The 20,187-nt window shown below is 40.4% G+C and overlaps 1 protein-coding gene across 1 annotated transcript in view; it reads right to left on the reverse strand.

The window, feature by feature from the left end:
- Positions 1-20,187, reverse strand: part of CUBN (cubilin) — a 208,766-nt gene that overhangs the window by 1,244 nt on the left and 187,335 nt on the right. The window contains exons 60-66 of the mRNA XM_065398849.1: positions 9,473-9,678; positions 8,338-8,500; positions 7,420-7,628; positions 4,719-4,866; positions 4,391-4,572; positions 3,188-3,353; positions 26-261 (exon numbers count right to left, since the gene is read on the reverse strand). Of these exons, the coding sequence (XP_065254921.1) occupies positions 26-261; positions 3,188-3,353; positions 4,391-4,572; positions 4,719-4,866; positions 7,420-7,628; positions 8,338-8,500; positions 9,473-9,678 (1,310 nt within the window). The remainder of the gene's footprint in view (positions 1-25; positions 262-3,187; positions 3,354-4,390; positions 4,573-4,718; positions 4,867-7,419; positions 7,629-8,337; positions 8,501-9,472; positions 9,679-20,187) is intronic.

The following is a 20,187-nucleotide window of genomic DNA, read 5'->3' on the forward strand; positions in this document are numbered from 1 at the left end:
CTACAACAAAATAAAGAATACATACCATCCCACAGTATGGTCCAGTCGGTGGATAGCTAGCATCTGGCCCATTGTAAAGTATCAGGTAGCTCCTAGTACAGTCACCTGGGTCATCAATGCTGATGAAAACAAAGTTAACTGTAACAATTCGTCCCTTGGGAGCAATAATGATCCATTCACAATCAGTATGGTTCTGGTAAGTTGCAGGATAGTCAGGGCTGGCAAATGAACCAGTGTTTCCATATAAGGTTCCTCCACATCCTGGAAACAGAGAGTATTCATTAATTTTAATGTTTATTTCTACAAAATACTGTACAAAGCAGTTGCTTTATACCAATATTTGTATAGGTTCTTTTCCATGGTGTTAGCACTCAGGGATGGTGGGAGATAGCATGATCTGGAAGAATGGAGAGAGACAAGATGTCATAACTATAAAGGGAAGGGTGACAGCTCTCCTGTGTACAGTGCTATGGAATCCCTCCTAGCCAGAGACTCCAAATCCTTTTACCTGTAAAGGGTTAAGAAGCTCGGGTAACCTGGCTGACACCTGACCCCAAGGACCAATAAGGGGACAAGATACTTTCAAATCTTGGGGGGGGAAAGGCTTTTGTGTGTGTCTTTTTGTTTTAAGGGGTGGTTCGCTCTTGGGACTGAGAGGGACCAGACATCAATCCAGGTTCTCCCCATCTTTCTAAACAAGTCTCTCTTATTTCAAAATTGTAAGTAAAAGCCAGGCAAGGCGTCTTAGATTTACTTTGTTTTTCTCAACTTGTAAATGTACCTTTTACTAGAGTGCTTATCTTTGTTTGCTATACTTTGAACCTAAGACAGAGGGGATTCCTCTGAGCTCTTTAAGTTTAATTACCCTGTAAAGTTATTTTCCATACTGATTTTACAGAGATGATTTTTACCTTTTTCTTTAATTAAAAGCCTTCTTTTTAAGAACCTGATTGATTTCTCCTTGTTTTAAGATCCAAAAGGGGTTTGGATCTGTATTCACCAGGAGTTGGTGAAAGGAAGGAGGGGGGAAGGGTCAATTTCTCCTTATTTAAGATCCAAGGAGTTTGGATCTGTATTCACCAGGGAATTGGTGAAGGTCTCTCAAGGCTACCCAGGAAAGGGAATTAGCTTTGGGATGGTGGCAGCGGACCAGAACTAAGCTGGTAGTTAAGCTTAGAAGTTTTCATGCAGGCCCCTACATTTGTACCCTAAAGTTCAAAGTGGGGATACAGCCTTGACACAAGATGTGTGACGTAATATCTTTTATTGGAGCAACTTCTATTGGTGATGGAGACAAGCTTTCAAGCTTACTCAGAGCTCTTCTTCTGGTTTGGGAAATGTACTCAGACTGTCACAGCTAAACAAGGTGGAACAGATTGTTTAGCATAAGTAGTTAACCTATTTCAAGGGACCATTCAAGGTGAAATGGCCTGTTAACACCTCTCCAATCATAGGGAAGAAAGTGTGGGGAAGCAGCTGTGGTAGGGTTGTTAGTGGGTTATAGATTGTTATAATAAGCCATAAATGGAGTGTCTCTATTCAGTCCATGATTTTCAGTGTCTATCCGAGTTATAAATTTAAGCTCCCAGGCATGTCTTTTGAAAGAGTTATGCAGGTTTCCTTTGAGGATGAGGACTGATAGGTCAGATATAGAGTGATCACTTTGTGAAAAGTGTTCACCCGCAGATGATGTGGTGTTTTTATCTTTTATCATTTTCCTGTGTGAGTTCATGCGAGACCATGTGATTGTCTGGTTTCACCCCCATTGTAACCCATACAGCAGTGGTGGGCAACCTGCAGCCCGCGGCCAGCTCACACCGCTTCCCGCAGCTCCCATTGGCCAGGAACGGTAAATCCCAGCCACTGGGAGCTGCAGGCAGCCGTGCCTGTGGACAGTCAATGTAAACAAACTGTCTTACGGCCCACCAGTGGATTACCCTGACGGGCCGCATGCGGCCCATGGGCCACAGGTTGCCCAGCACTGCCATACAGGGTATCATCAAACAACTACAACCCATACTTGATGGGGGCCCTATCCCGAAAGAAATCTTTCCTGAACCCCCTCCTCTGGCCTTCAAACAACCCACCAACCTCTCCAAGATCATCATCAGAAGCAAGCGCCCCACAAACCAGGACACACCAAAGCAGCACCAGACCCTGCCAGAATAACAGATGCAAAACCAGCAGACATATCTCCACTGCTACAATGCTCAGCACCCTCCCACACCTTTCAAGATCCCTGGGTCCTACACATGCCTATCACAACAAGTGGTGTTCCTCATCCAGTGCACTAAATGCCCTAATAGCAACTATGTGGGTGAAAGCAGACAATCACTACACACTGGAATGAACTCACACAGGAAAATGATAAAAGGGGGGAGTGGAAGGAGCGGACCAGCTACTTCTCACGCCAGCCGCTCTGGGTCGCTGCTCTTTGCAGCGCAGCGACCCGCCCTGCCCTCTCTGCTCCCTGCCCAGGCCTGTCTGCTGGGGACAGGGGCCAAGCGAGCTAGAAACGTGCTGAGGGAAGGGGGGGCTCTGACTCACTTGACCCCTGTCCCTGGCAGCTGGTCCTGGGCAGGGAGCAAAAGGAGTGGGGTGGGCCGCTGCCTCCCCAGCCAGGCTCTCTCTCAGGTAGCCACCACGCTGCACAGCGGCAGTGACTGGGACCAGTCAGCTTCAGCCGCATGAGAAGTGGCTCCCTCCCGCTGCCAGGGAGAGTAGCCGAACGTGCAAAGACAGATCCCCTACCCCCACCCCCGCAGGTAACTCTGGTGGAGTGGGGAGAGTGCAGCGGCCCCGGGTTGGGCACAGAGCAGGGAGGTCACTGGGCAGAGGAGACACCTGGGGCGGTCATGTGTCCTCCCCTTTAGATTGTGCCGCCCCCAGTATCGGGAGGCACAAGTCATCTATGGGCCATAATGTGGTCAATGGGGAGTTTCACCTAAAACTGATGGCATTAAATGACCTATTTATTTGGCTGATTTGACACAGAATAACCTAAAATGAACAAGATGGTATTCAATTTTCCCAGCTCCCTAAAATATTTGACGTAATCTAAGGTTAGTCTGGATAATGTTTAGTTTAACCTCTTGTTCGCTGAATTAAAAATGCTGTGCCTTTCAACCTTCAGACCTATTATTCTGTACAAGTGCTAGATGTGATTACCAAGTTATCACTGCCTTACCAGTTGGTGATGAAGTCCAAGTGATCTCAAATCCATCACGAGCAACTAAAATATCACTCTTGAAACGCAGGTATACAACATGATTTTTAGGGAAGATTGGATTGGGCACAGTGTTTCCGCAATACCTGCCAAGTAGTGGGGAACCCGCATCACTACCATTTCTGACCTTTAAAGGAATACAAACCCATTGTTAACATTTCATTCATTTTCATGGTGTACAAGGAAACAAACCACAAGCAGGGAGCAAAGGATTTGTGATTCTTATGTATGGCACAACTGAAGTTTCATTGTGAATATTCACTACATGTATTTTTCTATCTTACTGCAAGTTGCTGCTCAGAAGGGAGAGAAGGCAGTTAGCCAGTCTCTCTAGGCTTTCTAAATGATTGCACAGAACAAATACGGCCAAAAATTTTAAGCTAAACTTTATGGTATAGTACATTTTCCTTTTAATGAGAGTTGGTTGCATAAGGCCTAAGCTTTATATTTAAAATATACCCCTATATGTTTTGCTCCTGTTGAGAAATCTTAATATCCCAGATATCTGAAGACTGCCTCTTCATCCTGCAAGACTGAAGGCAGAGATGGGGTCATACTACAGAGTTCAAACCCATCTCTAGAAGAGGGTGAAGTAAGGAGTGTAACAGAGGAGAAATGAAGACTAGATCCTTCCACAAAATAAACTTCTGATTTCTGGCATCTGAACAAACCCCCAAAAAGAATAAGAAAATGGCTTTATGTAGCTGGTAGGAATCTTTCCCCTCTATCCAGAAAACACCTTTTCAGCTACCCTACATCTTCCACTACAGATCATGTATCTACTATTTTGGTACATTTTTGAAGAGATTTTAGCACGTATGTGCTGACTGATCAGCCTGTGAGTCCGTAGATCTGTTTTTCCACAAATGTTAACATCAAATGTAAATTACACCATCTTGAAGCTTGCTCAATGCCTAGCAGACAGCGACACCTGGATGAGGAGCAGCGAGCTGATGATGAAATTATCTAGACATCTATTTTAGAATTTTATACTGCCATCCATCATTGTAGTATCTGAGCACCTTCGGTGTAAAATTGATAGCAATAGTGAAGTCTCTAATGTCCATTTAGGTAGGGCTTGAGCCAAACCTACTGAAGTAAAAGGAAAGACTCCTGATTTCCATGGGCTATGTATCAGGTGCATAATAGATAATTTCTCAGTACCTCTAAGAAATCCAAAGAACATCGGCTGCTGTCCTCCAAATTGAAAGCATGGAAAAAAAGAGAAATAGTGTGATTCGGAGGAGCTTGTAGAATGATGGTACAATCCAAGTTATTGGGATGGAGACCAGGCCAGCCAGGGCTCTTCAGATAACCAAATGACTGATTATATTCTCGGCTGCAACCTGTGTGGGGCAAGGGGGTGGAGGTGGGGAGGAGGAAAAACAAAACATTTGTAAGCCTTACAAATTTCTGCATTATTGCTTGTTTACTCTCCATAGTGAACAAAGAAACTGTAGGCATATGCCTTAAAAACTTCTTCAAGGCTTACCTGCAGTCTGATAGGTAAACCTGACTCTGTTATTAATCATGTATTCCTCTGATTTGAAAGTCACAATGGCAGTCCGACCATAAGAATAAAACTCAGGGACTACAAAAGTTTCAGTGCCACAAAATCTATTGACCTGTCCATGGTTACCCTGGAATTAAATAAATATAAGTAACTTACAAATTGCAGTTAAATGGTAATTCCGTTTATCTACCTACTGTTAGGTGATCTTACTGCAATCTGATATGTTGCCATATTAAAATCTGATTAAAAATCTTGTCTTTCAGATCCACTCTGAAAGTAAACTCAGCATCATCAACTCTCTGGATTAACAGTTTATACTCTCACCACACTTTTTTTTTTTGTATATTTTACATTAGAAAAAGGAAAAAACCTCAGCTAAACAGGTGTTTAAATCCAAGTTTACATTATACAGTGTTTTGCTTCTGTCTTGCCAGGGCAGCATTTTATAAAGGCATTATGTATCAGAGGGGTAGCCCTGTTAGTCTGTATCCACAAAAACAACGAGGAGTCTGGTGGCACCTTAAAGACTAATAGATTTATTTGGACCTAAGCTTTCGTGGGTAAAAAACACACTTCTTCAGATGTATGGAGTGAAAATTACAGATACAGGCATAAATATATATTGGCACATGAAGAGAAGGGAGTAACCTTACAAGTGGAGAACCAATGTTGACAAGGCCAATTCAGTCAGGGTGGATGTGGTCCACTCCCAATAATTGATGAGGAGGTGTCAATACCAAGAGAGGGAAAATTGCTTTTGTAGTGAGCCAGCCACTCCCAGTCCCTATTCAAGCCCAAATTGATGGTGTTAAGTTTGCAAATGAATTGTAGCTCTGCAGTTTCTCTTTGAAGTATGTTTTTGAAGGTTTTTTGTTAAAGTATGGCTACTTTTAAATCTGTTATTGAGTGTCCAGGGAGATTGAAGTGTTCTCCTACTGGCTTTTGTATGTTATCATTCCAAATGTCTGATTTGTGTCCGTTTATTCTTTTACGTAGCGACTGTCCAGTTTGGCCAATGTACATAGCAGAGGGGCATTGCTGGCACATGATGGCATATATCACATTAGTAGATGTGCAGGTGAATGAGCCTCTGATGGTATGCCTGGTGTGGCTGAGTCCTATGATGGTGTCACTAGAGTAGATATGGGGACAGAGAAGGCAACGGGGTTTGTTACAGGGATTGGTTCCTGGGTTAGTGTTTCTGTGGTGTGGTGTGTAGTTGCTGGTGAGTATTTGCTTCAGGTTGGGGGGCTGTCTGTAAGCAAGGACTGGCCTGCCTCCCAAGGCCTGTGAAAGTGGGGGATTGTTTTCCAGGATAGGTTCTAGACCGTTGATGATGCGCTGAAGAGGGGCTGTACGTGATGGCCAGTGGTGTTCTGTTATTTTCCTTGTTGGGCCTGTCCTGTAGAAGGTGACTACTCAATAACAGATTTAAAAGTAACCATACTTCAACAAAAAAACTTCAAAAACAGACTTCAAAGAGAAACTGCAGAACTACAATTCATTTGCAAACTTAACACCATCAATTTGGGCGTGAATGGGGACTGGGAATGGCTGGCTCACTACAAAAGCAATTTTCCGTCTCTTGGTATTGATACCTCCTCATCAATTATTGGGAGTGGACCACATCCACCCTGACTAAATTGGCCTTCAGCACTGGTTCTCCACTTGCAAGGTTACTCCCTTCTCTTCATGTGCCAGTATATATTTATGCCTGTATCTGTAATTTTCACTCCATGCATCTGAAGAAGTGGGTTTTTTACCCACGAAAGCTTAGGCACAAATAAATCTATTAGTCTTTAAGGTGCCACCAGACTCCTCGTTGTTTTTATAAAGGCATTATCTTTGTCATCAGTAGCTAGTTGCAATAGTCCATGTTCTATATGTTCTCAGGTATCAAAATTGCATTTTTGTTACATGTATAAACATTCAAGAAAAACATCCTTTTTTACTATTAAATGTAATGTATCATTTTGCTACAGTATTTTCACAGTGTAAAAATTTGAATTTTAACTGCATTTTGATTATTGATGGTAATAGGTAAACCAATGGAGCTTGGGATGAGGGTTAAAAGCTTATTGTTATATTCCTGACATTATTTTTATGTGTACTTTTTATACAGATCACACTCTAACATTTCCATAAAAGTAATGTAATAACTAAATATGTTAAAAATTGACCTTCAGCCACCACTAGAGGGCAACCAAAAATTAACAGTTGTTTTCATGCCCAAATTGAAACAACAAAAGAAGGTTTAGTCAAATTTAATACAATGGAAACAAACTGTTTCTTTCTGTGCCTTTTCCATAAACACCACTATTTGCAAGAATATTTGTTTTTATCATGATTCTTGAATAATATGATATAAAGTCTGTTTATGAAAGCCTGCTGTTGAGCATGGTTTGGTGTAATTATGAGAAGTAACATAGTACTGTACACAGTGAGTGAAATGCTCCATGTGCACAGGATTTGCATAAGGCCACTTATGAGACTTAAGTGATAGTGCATAATGACTTGTATGGGCCCCCTGTATAGGAATGAATTTAATCCAGTATCATTAACACAATGACTCGCAGTACCCCAAACAGTGATCCTTCTATTGCCTCTGCTCCAAACAAGGTGAGAGCTAGATGGTTGCTACTAACTTTGTTTGACTTTGTTTGAATTGTGCATGTCTTACCATTGTTGGGTCCTGGAACTCTAGATAATTCTGAGAGCAGTCCTGGTTGGCGTGGAGGTGGAATGCCTCTACCACCAGTTTGACTTGCTGCTGTGGCGGGGCATCAATGATCCATGTGCAGACAGTAAATGGTGGATAGGCATTTGGAAAATTAGGTGACATTGTGGTCTGTGGGGTAGAAGTTGCATTATATGTTCCACCACACAATCCTATTGGAAGCAATAACAACTTAATTAATTGTATCTCGATACCACAAGGCGTGTGAAAAAGCTGTCCACCTCAGCAAAACTGCTTAATTGTTTATTGGAATTCGTTATGATTTCACATTGATCTTTTGATGATTCTTTAGATGCAAAGTATAAATAGAAAACACTCTGATCACGGTGTCAAGCTACATCTATCAATCTCTGTCCCTGCATATGTTCTACATGCAGAGAAATGTTTGTTTTCCATATTCTCATGATACATATTAACCCTCTATGGTGAATTGTTCTCATTTTGCTCTTGAGCAGTGGTTCTCAAACTATTGTACTGGTGACCCCTTTCACATAGCAAGCCTCTGAGTGTGACCTCCCTTATAAATTAAAAATACTTGTTTATATATTTAACACCATTATAAATGCTGGAGGCAAAGCGGGGTTTGGAATGAAGGCGGACAGCTCGCGACCCCTCCATGTAAAACCTCGTGACCCCCTGAGGGGTCCCAACCCCCAGTTTGAGAACCCCTGCTCTTGAGGCTGACAACCATCCTGCAATCAAAAGAGACTGGACTGCAGCTGGAGTCCAGTGATGCTGCTTTTAATTTGGTCATAAGACATTTCGCAGAGTTACGCAAAGTGCACCTACCCACTACCTACACATTTCTCGTTGGGGTAAATAAATAAATAAACAAACTAAATAAATAAATAAAATACTTACGATCCACAACGGCGTAGGTAGCATTGAAACCAGCCCTTTGCACAGAACTATCTGTGACAAACTTCACCATCAAGAAGTTATTGGTAGAAAGAAATGGAGCTGGCACGGTGGACCCACAAAATGTGCCAGCTAAATTGGCATTTTCATTATCTCCATCATACAGCTAAAAGGGGAGAAAACGCTGGATACCTCACTAATATTTTTGGCACTTGTGCTATTAAATATAAACATATTCATAAATAGATTAACAAAAGTCTAGTTCTCTGAACCCTTATTTGACTTTACAGTTTTAAGACCCTTTCCTCCCATTACAAGAAAGGAAGATGCTCTTGGGCTTTCACTAAAAATTGCTGATTATCATAGTTCACATCTTCAAGTAAGCTAATTATCTTAGAAAGTGTGATCTAATTATTTTAGATCCCTAATTCAAGAAAGCAGCCAAAAATTCAAACTTTTTGGTTGGGGTGGGGGAGTTCATTTTTTGATGAAAACTCAAACATTTTCAATGAAAATGTTTTCACAAAAGTGTCCTTTTAATTGAAAAGCAATTTTCCATCAAAAATATTTTGGTGGAAAATTCTTGACCAGATCTACATTATACCCAACTTGATGCTGGGCACCAGCATTTCAGAACGTCCTGCTGTGTGCCCTGCCTACTATGTACTCATATACAACAGAATGGAGTCAAGACATGAGGATCCATTATCTGGATTTACCTTTTCATAAGTTTTAAAATAAGAAGTGCTTTCAAACAGTTTGGTAGGATAAAGTAATTCTTCAAGTGTTCTTTTAAAGTATTTGACTTTGTCTGCAGTGTAAGTTCTATTTTGTTTGTGGCATTTTATATATTAAGTAGGCTACACATTTACTTACAATTCAGTTAAATCCTGAAAGTGAAACCTATCCCCATTGAAGTCAATGGCAAAATTCCCCTTGACTTCCCAGAGGCCCGGATTTCACCTTCAGTCCTTCAATAATTTATCATACTGAAGAACTTTCATTTTCAAAAACAAGCAATTTAATTTCTTTGTGAAGAAGATCTCCCTCTACTGATTAAATTTTAATTCTTTGATCCAACATATTGAACAAAGTAATTTATATATGTCATGATTAGATTAGAATATGATTGTCTTACATTGACATAATCATATCTGCATGTTTGAGAAGATCGTGCTTCAAGAACAAATGAGGTGAAGGTGAGGTTGATCAGCTTGTTTACAGATGCAGCTATGATCCACACACATTCCAAGTTTTTGTCATATGTGCCATCCATGTCAGAGTCTGGAGAGCCAAAGCTGTAACTTGAATTTGTCAAATAACCACCACAGCCATGCTGAGGCCCTGTTAAACAAGCAGAAATAATTAAATAAGGCCTGATAGTTACTTACAGTTGAAACCTTATTTTAATTTCACATCCCATATTTTTCTGTCATTCACAATAATATTTAATTGCCTACCAAACAAAGCTATTATGTGGACTATTTGAATGATTAAAGTGCTTGCTTTGAACACAAAGAGCGCTATCTAAATGTGAATCATGATCAGGTATGGCAGACTGATTTAAGAAGGGCAAGCGATTGACACATACAGTACGTCTGATTTATTCCATACATATTTCTCTGATATGCTTTAGTAATAAAGGAGTATCTATAAAAATTCCTATGAATGAACAAAATCTAGGGAAGGTATAGAATAATGATGTCATGGGTCAAATTGTCAAGCGCTCCTAAGTCATTTAGGTACTTCTGTACATGTTACCCAATATGAATATAGTAAATAAAGACATATTTGAAACCATCTGCTTAGCCTGAGGGGATATTATCTGACTGCTTGATAAGACAGTCTGACCTTCCCAGTCTCCAAAGAAGCTGCTAGAGAAATAAGAACAGGAATGGAAACCATGGTTTTCAAAAGAGACTAGTTATTCTTGGTGCCTCAGGTTTTGAGTTCTTAGAGACACCTTAAAGGAACTTGATTTTCAGAGGGTGGGTGCTCAGCCCTTCCTGATGATCAGGCCCCATTAAGGTGCCTCTCAGTGAGCATCCATTACTAATCACTTTTGAAAACATTGTCCTTTAAAAAGCTTTTTGAAAAGGAAGCAGGGAGGTAGAGGACAGAAAAACAATAGAAGCATAGTGGCTAAAAGACACTTCAATATAATTCTTACCAGCTGCTCAGTTTCTTACGTAAAGTGTGGGAAAAGCTGTAGTTCTTTCAAATGGACTTTTTATCCATCCTCTAGAAAGAATTCTTGGACAGTAGGGGGCAGTTTGACATTGAAAATCTAGCTAATGACACCCTTCCCCCATGTAGGTGGAGTTACTACACTCTTGCCCAGATTTTCAGATCTGGGTGCCTAAAGTGAATTATGCGATCTATACGCAGGCACAGGATAAGACACGGCCTGATTTTCAGAAGTGCTGAATTTCAGGAGGACTTGCAGCTGCACAGCACCTTTGAAAATCAGGCCACTTTTAATTAGATATTTATAATCTTTGTCCTTAACTTTAGTTACCCAGATTTGAAAATTTGTCCCTATAATTTATTAAAACATGCTAAGTCAAGTGGCTTTTAGACAGAGATGATTATCCAGTAGATTGGACACACCTTTATTAACCTCTAATCCATTCCCAACCCAAGTAAAAAGTACAGAATATTTGCAGGGACATTTGCTTGCATCTGTTCTATATTCTAGTTTCCTGGTGCTGGACCAGTTCACAAGGCACTAGTTAAAATTGACCAGCTTGTTAAAATCATGCGTCTTTCTCTGATCTCTTTGGGGATTCTTGTTTGATTATCTAACTCACACACTGGAATATAGTAGGAATTGCTAATGCTTTTGCTAGAGTCTCATAAAGAATGCCTGAAAATTTTGCAAGATGGTCAATAATAGTCTATCATCTCCCACAATGAATGCTTTTACAACAGTAAGATAAGCAAAATAATTTACTTTTTGTGGCTAAGCAACAAATGTACTTAGATCCAGAATCTCATTTGCATGTGTAAAATATGACTTTCTTTCTGACAGCAGATGTCTTAACCTTGACACACTGATACATTTCCAAGCGTATAAATCTAGGCACCGCCTGAGCTAGTGTTACAAAAGGATAGTTCTGGAGTAAAATCAGCCTCCAGTCATCAGTATTGCATCAATATCCGTGTACTAGAGGCAAGAGTTCTGCAAGACTGCAATAATTAAACCAGTGTGACTAAGGATAAAAGTCATCCTGCTGTTCCAACTGAAGCTGGGAAAACTCCACGCAAACAGAAGTTGATTAAAAAAAAAAAATCCTATTCCACTGAGGCACTGGAGTCTTCTTTATCACTAGTAATGAATAGGGAACACTTATAATGGGAACAGAATGAAAAAGACAAGGATTAGTTGGATCTAATCCAGCTTTGTGTAGTAAAGAATCACACATTTGGACGAGTCCTAAAGTAACTGCATTTCTAATGCAGAACTTTAGAACAAAGAAAGGGGAAATGGGACCAATTAATTCTGAGTCAAAAAAGATACTTAGGGAGACTAAATCATCAGACGGGAGAGTGCTTGTGGGATGGGGTGCTGCTTTGCTACTTCCTTCTCACTGTTAGTACTTTTTCAGGATAAATATACTCTTTTGAAATAAAGTTTATTAGGGCTTGATCCTGCAAGAGGCTAAGTACTTTGGCCCTGATCTACCAAAGCACTTAAAGACATACTCAATTTTAAGCAAGTAGGTAGTCCCACGGAAGCCAATGGGATTGAGTCCTGAGTGATCATAGAAGATAGACTGACTCACACAGCACTCACAGTTGTCAGATTTGCTAGCACGCTAGTCCTCAGTAATAGTTAGAGCCATCTTTTCCCACAGTTATTAGCTTCCATTTGTTTGTGCTACACTGGGAGCCAGGAACTTTGGGCCTTATGGTGGTGCACTTCATTGAGCATGGTGCTGGTAGCAAAAAGAAGTCCCATGATAGCAAAATATGAATAATGGAAAAGCAACTAGCCATGGGTATACAGTATGAAATGCACTTACACAAAGAGGAAAACAGACCCTACACTCTTATTACAGTAAATTAATGCTGGCTAGAATAGCTGATGTGGCACTTGTGAGGGGATAAATTAAGAAAGATGTATTTTGCAGTTAATAAAACAGCTTTTTCATCACTAGTATTTATAATGCTTAGTCTGCTCAAACAGATTTGAGATAAATGGAGAAATTTACAGAATATTATAACAACTTACATGGATACCTGAAGTGGAAACAAGCCAAGATGTCAAGTAGCCTGCATCAAGCAAAACGCAGAGCACTACTTGTTGAAAAGCTATTTATCTATGGTAGGTTTTTCTTCAGTTCAATGGAGCAGTGACAAGTTTTATATCTGCTGAGGATCTGCCCTAGGTGTCTGAATTCTTTCTCTTTTGGGCCTCCCTCCTCATCATTACAAAGTTGCTATTGATGACCAATCACATATGTCCATGAGGGATTTTTCAGCTGCCCATTCTTTTTGAGCAGCCAGTAATTTGTTCTTTAACTGTCCGCTTCTCCTTTTCTCATCTGCCCAGCATGGAGCCATTTGTGCATGCTGAACATTTTTGGGTTTGTTTTGCTTTGGGAGAAGAAATGGTATAGATCTTAAATAGCTGGCATTTCTGAGAGGTGTTTGTACTATTGATCTAAAGGACAACTATGTGTGCTTCAAACACATTTAAAGGATGTATTCTAACTGTGCAACGGACTGCTAAACTTATTCAGCTGTCTCACCAATGCATGCTTGTGAATAGTTATTTCTTCACACATATTGCAGTAACAAGGGTATATTTATAAACAGAGTAGAAAGAGTTAATACACTGTGAATAGATATTATAAGCATGTTACAGACATGATTTGTTTGTGTTATAAGCACATCAGGAGGTGTTATAAATCAGTGGTTCTCAACCTTTCCAGGCTACTGTACTCCTTTCAGGAGGCTGACTTGTCTTTTGTATCCCTAGTTTCAAAACTACTTGCTTAAAAAATCAGACATAAAAATACAAAAGTGTCACTGCACACTATTACTGAAAAATTGCTTACTTTCTCATTTTTACCATAGAATTATAAAATAAATCAATTGGAATATAAATATTGTACTTACATTTCAGTGTATAGTATATAGAGCAGTATAATCAAGTCATTGTCTGTATGAAATTTTAGTTTGTACTGACTTCGCTAGTGCTTTTTACGTAGCCTGTTGTAAAACTAGACAAATATCTAGATGAGTTGATGTACCCCCTAGAAGACCTCTGAGTACCCCTAGGGGCACACATACCCCTGTTATAAGCAAGATATTGACCTGCTGGACATTGCAACAATCTATAACAACTGACTGACTAATTAGTAAAACTTATATTAATGATGTTAGCTCTTTATAAATGATTTATAAGTCTACCCTTAAGATAAAGTATAACTGATATTGCAATGAACCATATTGAACATGGCATGGTGTATTTCTGTATCTATACGAAGGTGTATTTCAAAACTGTAATTGGGATAATATCTAGACCAGCAGTAACACTGAACAAATAACCACAAAAGCAATGCCTCATTTGCAAAATCAGTTAGTATTAAAAGGACATTAACAGGACTGTAACAACCAGGGGAGTCCAGATGATCTGTTTTTGGTTTTTCTATTGCACTTATCACTGTAATATCTAATTGCTCTGATCCTGCAATTGGATCTGTACAGACAGGTCCATGTGCGGAGTGTCAGTGAAGTAGATGAGACTGTATCTTGACCCCAGGTACATGCACAAGGAATCAGTGGTAGGATTGTGGCCACAGTGATGAACAGGTGCACTAGTGGTAGCAGTAGTGGACTTCAGAATGAATCCAGCTCTATGAAGCTTTTTTTTTTTTTAATTTAATAACAATGTCAGCCATGGTGGGAAATTTAGCAAATAGGTGGGTATTGGGATTACTCCACATTACTTGGATTCTTGTGTGTGTGTGTGTGTGTGTGTGTAAAACTACCTTTTTCATTTTGGAAAATATATTTGGTACTGAGAGGGGACTTAACGAGGACAATATATTAGAGACCAAGCTTATCCTTACACAAGATAGAAGACTGGATCTTGCTATCTTTGAAATCAGTGGGAGTTTTGCCATTGAATTTGATAGGAACAACATCAGACCCAAAGCCACCACTGGGTTTCTAAATGCTTCTAAGTAGAGCTATGTGAAGTGTTCACACAATTAAACCCCAAACACACACAATTTGCATGAGGTCGGGTTTTGTTACATATGCCTTGGAAGTTCTGTGACCCATTTGAGCCTGGCTGAACAAAAGTGTAACATTGTATTGAAATGTTTGGCATGGTCTCAACACAGAACCTGGTGAAACTCAGTGGTTTCATCAGAGCTTCAGGTTGGGATTTGGGGTTTGTTCAAATCCAACACACAAAGTGATATTTGGTGCAAATGCTTGTGGATCAATCCCCATCCCTCAAGAAAATGTTTTGTAAGAACCTCTGTGAAGCAAAACTGCTGTGTACGTTATGGTTCAGCTTCTCAGCTCAGATCTCTGCTCTCTCTTTCTGAGTCTCTCCCTACAGAATCACACTGTATGTCCACCTTGATATCTTGTGATAAAAGTCTAACTGAACCAAATGGATTGTGAAATCTGTGCCAAGCACTGCAGTTTTATTGGAGATATGAGAAGGTAGGCCAAATTCAGCAAGAGTTTTCACTTGCTATGGTCAAAGACATATGCTTTTGAGATTTATTTGTTCAAGAGAGAAAATATTTCCCCTTTAAAATTTTTCACTATAAATCTGAGATTTATCTTTGCTAATCTGTGCCTGACAGGATTTAACTGTCACTGCAGATCAGCAGTGCCAGTGGCAAGATGTTACTAAAATAATTTTATATAAGTCAGTGCAATAAATTATGTTATTAGCATCAGAGAAAAGAAATGATTTATACAGAGTATAAATGACACTTAATTGCACAGTCCGGTAGCTATATTTTGTCTTAAAGTGCACATATGGGGCCCAATCTTCAGAGGTGCTGAGTAATCAAAACTCCAAGTGATGTCAACAGGAGCTGGAGGTGCTCAGCACCTCTGAAAATCAGAGCCATGGTACTTACAAATTGAAGCCAGTGGGAACCTGAGAAACATACACACATCTCAAAGGTAGGATTCCCAATTTAGGTTGGACGTATTCCTGGAGACTCCGGGGCAATCCTGAAGGATTGGCAACCCAATTCAAAGGGCAGAATTTGGGTTTAAAACTGTATGTACCAAGGTTTTGTGTTGACAATAAAAAATAGGGGAGTAAAAAGGCTGGCACAAATTCTACTGGGCCAATTTTCACTATATTGTGAAAATAAATTTGCATTCAATTAAGGGAAATACCTCCATAACCATAAGCCTTTTAGCAAATACCTTGCTGGTATATTTTATTTGAAATAAGAAAAGGTAATTTAATACATACTTAACAGAGTAAACATATGGGAAACAAATGAAAAAAGACAGCAAGGGGTAATACTGAGTTATGTTATGAAAGTGGGGCCACAGATTATTTTGAAAGGAAGGAAAGGTTATATAGATTATTAGGTTGTTTACTAAATTACTAGGATGCATAGAGCAGGGAATTGCATTTAGATCAAAGGAGAAGATTTCGTATTCTGTGTTCCTTCTAAAGTCTTACTCCCCATTACTTCGTTTTTAAATTATTATCCATTCCTAAAAATATTTATTAGGGTTAAAAAGAGCTGTGTGGTCTTCAAGGAAAAAAGTTGGGCAGGGTGGAAGCAGCAGTGAATATAGTGGACTCCTGACAGAGCTTGCTGGCAGAGAGTAAAGTTGTCTCTGGGAACTTGGGCTGCTAAAGGTGGTGAGGAGGAAAAGGCATTCTGTTGTACATCATGCTGGTCCTTTACAAGGAGGCCATCTGTAATTCTACCAGCTGCTACTGATGATTCCATAAACAATGGGAAGACAGAGGCCTAGCCATGTCCCCAAGCCAAGTAAGACTATAACCTCTTGGGGATATAGAGAATGAACAGGAATTTTTGCTGCCCCTTCTCTTCCTCCCTTCCCCATCCAAAACAGCACTAAGTTGCAGGGGAAGGAGAAGCTCCCTACATTGTCAACATGCATTTCCCAGCATATCCACACAGCCCTGGGCAGCACTGTGCCTTAAGAATGTTAATGCTGCTGCAAAACCCCGCTCTGAAGAGAATGGCACACCTTCAGAAAGCTGCTAAAATTCTCCTTTTGATCATTTAGAACATAGTATTTACTGTCAGAACTAAGACAGTCAGGGTGTGTAGAGGAGGACAGAGAACAAGACAGATAAGCTGCTGGGCAGAAATCATTATAAGCTATTAAATAGGGTTGCTTGTACACCCCATTGCATGGGGGTCAATTATTTAAAAAGGAAAATACAGTAGGGCATGAGTTCTCGTGACCCCAAGAGGGATCACAAATAGGTGCCAGGGGGATCATATTCACCGCACTCTCCCCATATTGCTAAATGTGAGGGTTGTGTCCCTGCTAGATGGAAAGGAGGTGCCAGGGGAGAGCAGCATCCTGAAATGGAAAGGGGAGCCCCAGTATGGAAAAGATCAAGAACTGCTGCAATGGTGTCTTAAATAAACAACGTCCTTTCTCAACAGAGCAAGGAACGGTTTTCAGGGGTTCATTCCTTGCTACGCAAAAGCTACAGTTATCACTTAGAAAAGGAAATTAAAACAAATAGTCCCCACTGTCCCAGTATGCTACATAGTAAATGTGGAAAGTCCCCTTTACAGCAGGGTTCACCTGAACAGGTCAAGTCTTCCCCTTTTGCAGGGGGTGGATACATAAGGGACCATTGGTCCAATCACAGCTCCAGTGCACACAGTCCTCACTTCTCAATGTGGGAGAAACCCAAACTCTTCCTCCCAGAAGCATCTCATCTGAACCAAACCCCTTAGCCTCTGATTAGTTTATCTCCCCCAGCCACTGAAGAGACAAGCACTCATTCTGTGACATAGGGAAATGTCGCTATCCTCGTTTTAAAGGCCAGAAACTAAGACAGGAAGGTAAAAGAACTTAACTAAGGCAACAGAAGGAGCCAAGCTGTCCATTCCTTCCTACAGTTCTGGCATGTTGACAATCCCTACAGGCTGGGCTCTTCCACTCAGCTCAATTCATGCTTTTAACATGACAGCATGTCCAGCCCATCACAGTACAGATGAGCGTGAACCACAACATCAAGATCTGAATCCAAATTATGAACCATCCCCAGTGTTAAGAGACTTTTGATTCTGGGTTTTAATTTGGTCCATCATAGTGAAAGGACCAATCTGTGAAATTCAGATCTACATCAAAGATAAGTGTCTGAAGCCATCCCCCCATCACCAATACCAGCTATGTTTGCATCTAGGGGGTTTGGTTTGGGACCATCTCTAGTTAGATGAGTAACATAACCACCAAGGCAATCATAATGGTGGAATGCACACCAAATTAGTCATGAGCACACAGGGTTGTAATGAGTGCTTTGTATTCTCCTTATCCAAATGTGTTAGATCACAAAAATATTTTTGACAAAGATTGTAGTTTGTGATGTGGTTGCTTGACAATGTAGCATCAAACATACAGTAGCTTATTTCTAAAGAAATACATTTTAAAGAACAGATTAAGCATTGTTGTCCTGCCAAATTAATACTAATGAATGATTTTTGGTGATTTGTTTTTCACGGTAGATTGTGCCTGGTGGAAAGAATTCAACCCTTGCAGAGGGTGCAGCATCAATGATGTGAATTAATTGCTTTAACTAAAACAGTGCCGTTTTTCTCAATTTTCAGGCTTTAGCTCCAATGATGCCTAGTTTTCGTATGTCCTGCAATGTTTTTGTGAGTTACACACTTACTTATTGATCCTCCCTTCATTGCCCTCCCCCTTCAGTGAGCAAATTGACCACCTTTCTATAAAATTCACAAAGGATGAACTACAGATAACCCTAGTTTTTGGCACCATCCCTAAGAGAAGCCTAATCAGCAATGAAATTTAAAGAGCTTATGAAGAAAGGAAATAAGCTAAGTTGGTTTTCTGCAACTGAGTTTATGGTTTCTACTCACCTCCTTCCAAGACATAATCAGGGTCACCAACAACATTAAACAGAGCACAATAATTACATTATCCAGTTGTGCATCTCTAATATAGCCACAGAATAATGTACTCCTTGTAGAGTAATAGAGATTTATGTTTGCAGTTGCTCTACAGATACCACTCAGTAATTTGCAGTCATAAATTGCCCTCTGATTGCATTTGCTGTTGTAGAGATACTGTTTTTGTATTCCTACAAACCCATATGGTTTTTTTCAGACATGAAGGGGTTACTTTAAAGACTAACTTAAAATAAAAAGCTCTCTGGTGTTTGTGGCTTTACTGTCTCAATTTTTAAGCATAATTCTTTATGCTCAGATTACAAAGATGTGTTGCAAAGTTTCCTGGAGCTATGCATCAGCCCAGCCAAGCTGTAATGGTTTACAGGATTGTGACTCTTTAAAATCTTTATATATATGATTTTCTATTTCTTGGCCCCTTTCCACCAGCACGAGATCTTCAGAATCCTGTGTAAATACCCTATGACTCACTCCTTGTAGCTTGCTTCCCACAGGAAGGGGGGAAAACAAGAAAGAAATATAAAACCAAGAGCCACTCTCAACATACACATTACATATTATGACAAAATCACACCTGACAGATATAAAAGAGTTGTGGAAGGCAGATATAAAAGCCCCAGAATGTTGAAGGCCTTTTTTTTCTATAAACTAAAAAGATTACCTCAGATTAATTAGAGATACCTGAGTCCAATTAAGGACCGCCAATGACCTTTAAAAACCCCTCTTCATGTGAGAGAAGAGAAGGAGGGATAAGAAGCCAGTTACAGCAGAGAGAAAAGGCTTCTCCTGGATGGGAGGCTGTTTCTCCTCCTTATAGGAAAAACCACCAAGTTAACAGCTGTTTAGTAAAGGACTGGCCACCAGAAGCCCCTGGAAAAATCATGGAGCAGGTCCTCAAGAAATCAATTCTGAAGCACTTAGAGGAGAGGAAAGTGATCAGGAACAGTCAGCTTGGATTCACCAAGGGCAAGTCATGCCTGACTAACCTAATTGCCTTCTATGAGGAGATAACTGACTCTGTGGATGAGGGGAAAGCAGTGGATGTGTTATTCCTTGACTTTAGCAAAGCTTTTGATACGGTCTCCCACAGTATTCTTGCCAGCAAGTTAAAGAAGTATGGGCTGGATGAATGGTGTCTATACCAGACTATAAGGTAGATAGAAAGCTGGCTAGATCGTCGGGCTCAACGGGTAGTGATCAATGGCTCCATGTCTAGTTGGCAGCCGGTTTCAAGTGGAGTGCCCCAGGGGTCGGTCCTGGGGCCGGTTTTGTTCAATATCTTCATTAATGATCTGGAGGATGGCGTGAACTGCACTCTCAGCAAGTTTGCAGATGACACTAAACTGGGAGGAGTGGTAGATACGCTGGAGGGTAGGGATAGGATACAGAGGGACCTAGACAAATTAGAGGATTGGGCCAAAAGAAACCTGATGAGGTTCAACAAGGGCAAGTGCAGAGTCCTGCACTTAGGACGGAAGAATCCCATGCACTGTTACAGACTAGGGACCGAATGGCTAGGAAGCAGTTCTGCAGAAAAGGACCTAGGGGTTACAGTGGACGAGAAGCTGGATATGAGTCAACAGTGTGCCCTTGTTGCCAAGAAGGCTAACGGCGTTTTGGGCTGTATAAGTAGGGGCATTGCCAGCAGATCGAGGGACGTGATCATTCCCCTCTATTCGACATTGGTAAGGCCTCATCTGGAGTACTGTGT

Source organism: Emys orbicularis, chromosome 2 (assembly GCF_028017835.1).
Source record: "Emys orbicularis isolate rEmyOrb1 chromosome 2, rEmyOrb1.hap1, whole genome shotgun sequence".
NCBI lineage: Eukaryota > Metazoa > Chordata > Testudines > Emydidae > Emys > Emys orbicularis.